At 39.9% G+C, this 3,560-nt stretch overlaps 1 protein-coding gene across 1 annotated transcript; it reads left to right on the forward strand.

Annotated features, from left to right (window-relative positions):
- The first annotated feature begins 194 nt into the window (after nucleotides 1-194).
- On the forward strand, nucleotides 195-840 carry BEX2 (brain expressed X-linked 2). The gene has a single exon (XM_008580033.1). The coding sequence runs from the start codon at nucleotides 204-206 to the stop codon at nucleotides 591-593; it is 390 nt and encodes a 129-aa protein (XP_008578255.1). The 5' UTR covers nucleotides 195-203; the 3' UTR covers nucleotides 594-840.
- The last annotated feature ends 2,720 nt before the right edge of the window (nucleotides 841-3,560 follow it).

The raw sequence follows: 3,560 nt of genomic DNA on the forward strand, positions 1-3,560 counted from the left end.
GGGGAGGGATTAGACTGGGGCGGGGGGTGGGGTGCGCTAGAGGGCGCATGAAGGCCTCTCAGGTGGGAAAAATGGAAAACACAAAACAAAACACATTGATATCCAGGACTCGATGAAAAATGGGTAGTAGGGCCTCTTCCCTTGGTGCTGAACTGCCCACAAAAAATTCAGTCCCTTCTCTCGCCTTTTGTCTCCTAGGAGTAATGGAATCCAAAGAGGAAGAAGTGATAAAAAATCTCAAGGTGGAAAGTGGCAACCAGAAAAATGAAGAAAAAGATGAAAAGGAGCCAGTTGCTACTAAAGGGGGAGAGCCCTTGGCCCTCCTTTTGGAAGCTGATGAATACTCTGTGCCTAGAGGAAATCGTAGGCGGTTCCGCGTTAGGCAGCCCATCCTGCAGTATAGATGGGACGGGATGCATAGGCTTGGAGAGCCCCAGGCAAGGATGAGAGAAGACAATAGGGATAGGATTGGGGAGGAGGTGAGGCAGCTCATGGAAAAGCTGAGGGAAAAGCACTTGAGTCATAGTCTGCGGGCAGTTAGCACTGACCCCCCTCACCATGACCATCGTGATGAGTTTTGCCTTATGCCCTGAATCCTGATGTTTTCCTTAAAGTTTATAGGGAGAAACCTGCTTCCTCAACTTACATGTTTGTGATGTACTTCTCTTGTAAACATTTTGATGTTACTTGTTTCTTGTGGGTCTCCCATTACCAGCTTCTAATTGAATGTTGTGTTTTTTACCCTATTTGTAAGTTTCTGTCAGCAGGGGAGTTTTGCCTATAGCATGAAAAGATGCTCATTATATATTGTGACATTTAATAAAGCAGTTTAAAAAAGCATTATCCGTATATATTCTTTTTTAATTCAAATCTTATATATGATTGTAAACAGTCGTGTATACATATATATATAAAGTAAAGATTGTTTATCTTTTTGTGGTAGAATTATGAGGGAATTTTCTCACTTTTCAAAACTGAATGCATATTACTTAATAAAAGCTTGACCACCTTATAAAACAATGTGAGCACTTACTGAACACTTGTGACAAAATCTTAATTTTAGCTTAATTCTGGGCTCTCTTTTGTAGAAATTTAAGATACTGGTAAGAGATACATCTCTTTAAAGATCATTATATTTTGTCAGTAAGATTGATATGGTAATCATTGCCCAGGGCTGCTGTGTGGACCAGATGATGTAATTAGTGAGCTTTCTCCAAGTTTTTGTTACCACTGACATATACATGACCTAACCTATTAGGTATTCCCTTCAGTTATTAGGGGAAGTTTCAAGGCAAGGCCTTCTCTATACTCAAACAAGTTCAGTGGGCTAAGGGGTATGTAATTTCATTCTGCTGTGGTGTTCCATTCGCCTGGGTATTGTTCTGTCTGCTAGGTTTTGCTTTCTACACTGGCCCCCACCACTGCAGATCTTCAGGAATCCTCAAGGTGAGAAAGTCCCACTGATTTTTCTCGGACACCCAATGGATTGAATCCTTGCTCTTCTCTACAATAGTGTGGACACATCCCCTCTTCCTGTTTAGCTTCATGGAAAGACCTTGTCTATCTAGTTCTCTCAGAAAACCTCCCCAGTTCAGCAGACTAATAGACTACATAAGATGCGTGAGGGAACACGGCTCACTTTCAGTCTGACAGTCCCTCGTACCAGCTCACATCCACCTATGAATGTACAGAATTTTGTTATCCCATTTTGAGTTGGACACCAAGAGATCATGTCAATGAATTAGTGAGTACCCGAATGTAGGAATCTTTATGAGAAGTCCACGAGAAAAACACTGGGGTTAAGTGTCTCAATAGAATTTGGGAAACAAATTGTGTTAATCAGGTAAAATACACACATTTTACACGTGAAGGCAGTCTTTTGTGGGAATAAAAGGATTCTAGAACTGGAGTTGGCAAACAAACCCATAGGCCAAATCTGGCCCTCTGCCTATTGGCCTGTAAATGTAAGAATGATTTTTACATTTTTTAATGGTTGAAAAAAGTTGAAAATATTTTATAATGCAAAAGATACATGAAATTCAAATTTCGACACCCACAAATGAGGTTTTATTGGAACACAGGCATGCTTATTCATTTACATATTGTCTATGGCTGTTTTTGCACTACAGCAGTGGCGTTGAGTAGTCTGTTAGACAGTATGGCTTGCCTACAAAGACTAAATATTTATTATCTGGTCCTAACAAAAAAGTTTGCCACCCCCATTCTAGAGTAAAACATTGCAGTAGCACTTATGGAACTAAAGGGAAAAAAGTGGATATGTAGATGAGAACAACACATAACACAGCAAACCCTAGACATCATGAATCAAATGTCTATGTAACTACAAAGCTCTCCCTCCTCTTGCAGGCACTTGAGACACAAGGCACATTCATGCAAGACAAGTTTATAGAGAGAAAGGCTAGAGTCGAAAGGGCAGGAACACTGATAATAGAGAGGCTCATGCTCTACCAGACTATTCACTCCTTACTGCCAATGTTAGCACCAGCTTTAATGGAAAACAAGTGTTCTGCCTGTATTGGCCTGAGGGTATTCAGCAGTGTCTTCATGAGGAAAAATGAAGCTCACAGGTGAACTGATGGCATAGCCATGATAGGTTAGACACACATATGTCCATAAAAATATATATATATCTTTCCTGTACAGGCAGATCCAAGTTACCCTGTCAACCTCTCAGTTAAGGATGGGTTAAGGATTTTAGTCTCTTGAGAGAGAGAGAATCCTCTGCTAACCAGTTTCCCTTGGTTCTTAACGATATGTTTAGGTCTGAAGGGGCATCTGGAGGAAGTGGCGGGCTCCATGTAAAATACTCAGGCAACAAGCAACAAGCAGAAAGTGAGCAAAAGGCAATAAGGGAACATGGCATGAGGTTCCCTCAAAGGGAGCAGCCATATCTAAGATTCTGGATGCATTTGCCTATATAATCTCTATATGTTATGTGGTAAGCCTCTTGTTCTTCAGTGTGGCCATTCTCCACAAAAGGGATAGACAAATTCTTCCTATAAAAGCCTGAAAGTTCTGGCAACGAGATCAGGGAGTGCACCTTTGTCCTTAAAGAAAAAGAATGTTCAAAAAGGAGATTTGAGATGTAGGTATGGATTGGGCTATTGCGGTTTAGCACATTATATACATCCAGTAAATATTTGTTGAATGAATGAATGAAAAACTGAACAAGAGAAATACTAACTTAGTGGTGTTCAGCAAATGTTAACAAGTATACATTTTTGGATCCTTATGTATTTCTAACAAAATTGAGATAATGCAGATAATAACGCATAACTTTTTAATGAAATAATTACTGATTTTTCTTCTCAGAAATTCAAATCCACTGAAAGAAATTCAGAAAATAAACTTAAGGGCCACCGTGTGATCAAAGAAAGTGCTGCAGTTTGAACTTTCTAGTCATGGGCTGAGCAGGAAGAAGATACAGACACTGGATTCTTCCAGGGATTCAGATTGCATAGAAAGTATACTCTGGTTAGAAGTGAAATAAAACCTCCATGATTAGCATCATTTAAAACACTAAACCACATTTATGCCTC

The sequence above is a fragment of the Galeopterus variegatus genome, unplaced genomic scaffold, assembly GCF_000696425.1.
Source record: "Galeopterus variegatus unplaced genomic scaffold, G_variegatus-3.0.2 Scaffold2006, whole genome shotgun sequence".
NCBI lineage: Eukaryota > Metazoa > Chordata > Mammalia > Dermoptera > Cynocephalidae > Galeopterus > Galeopterus variegatus.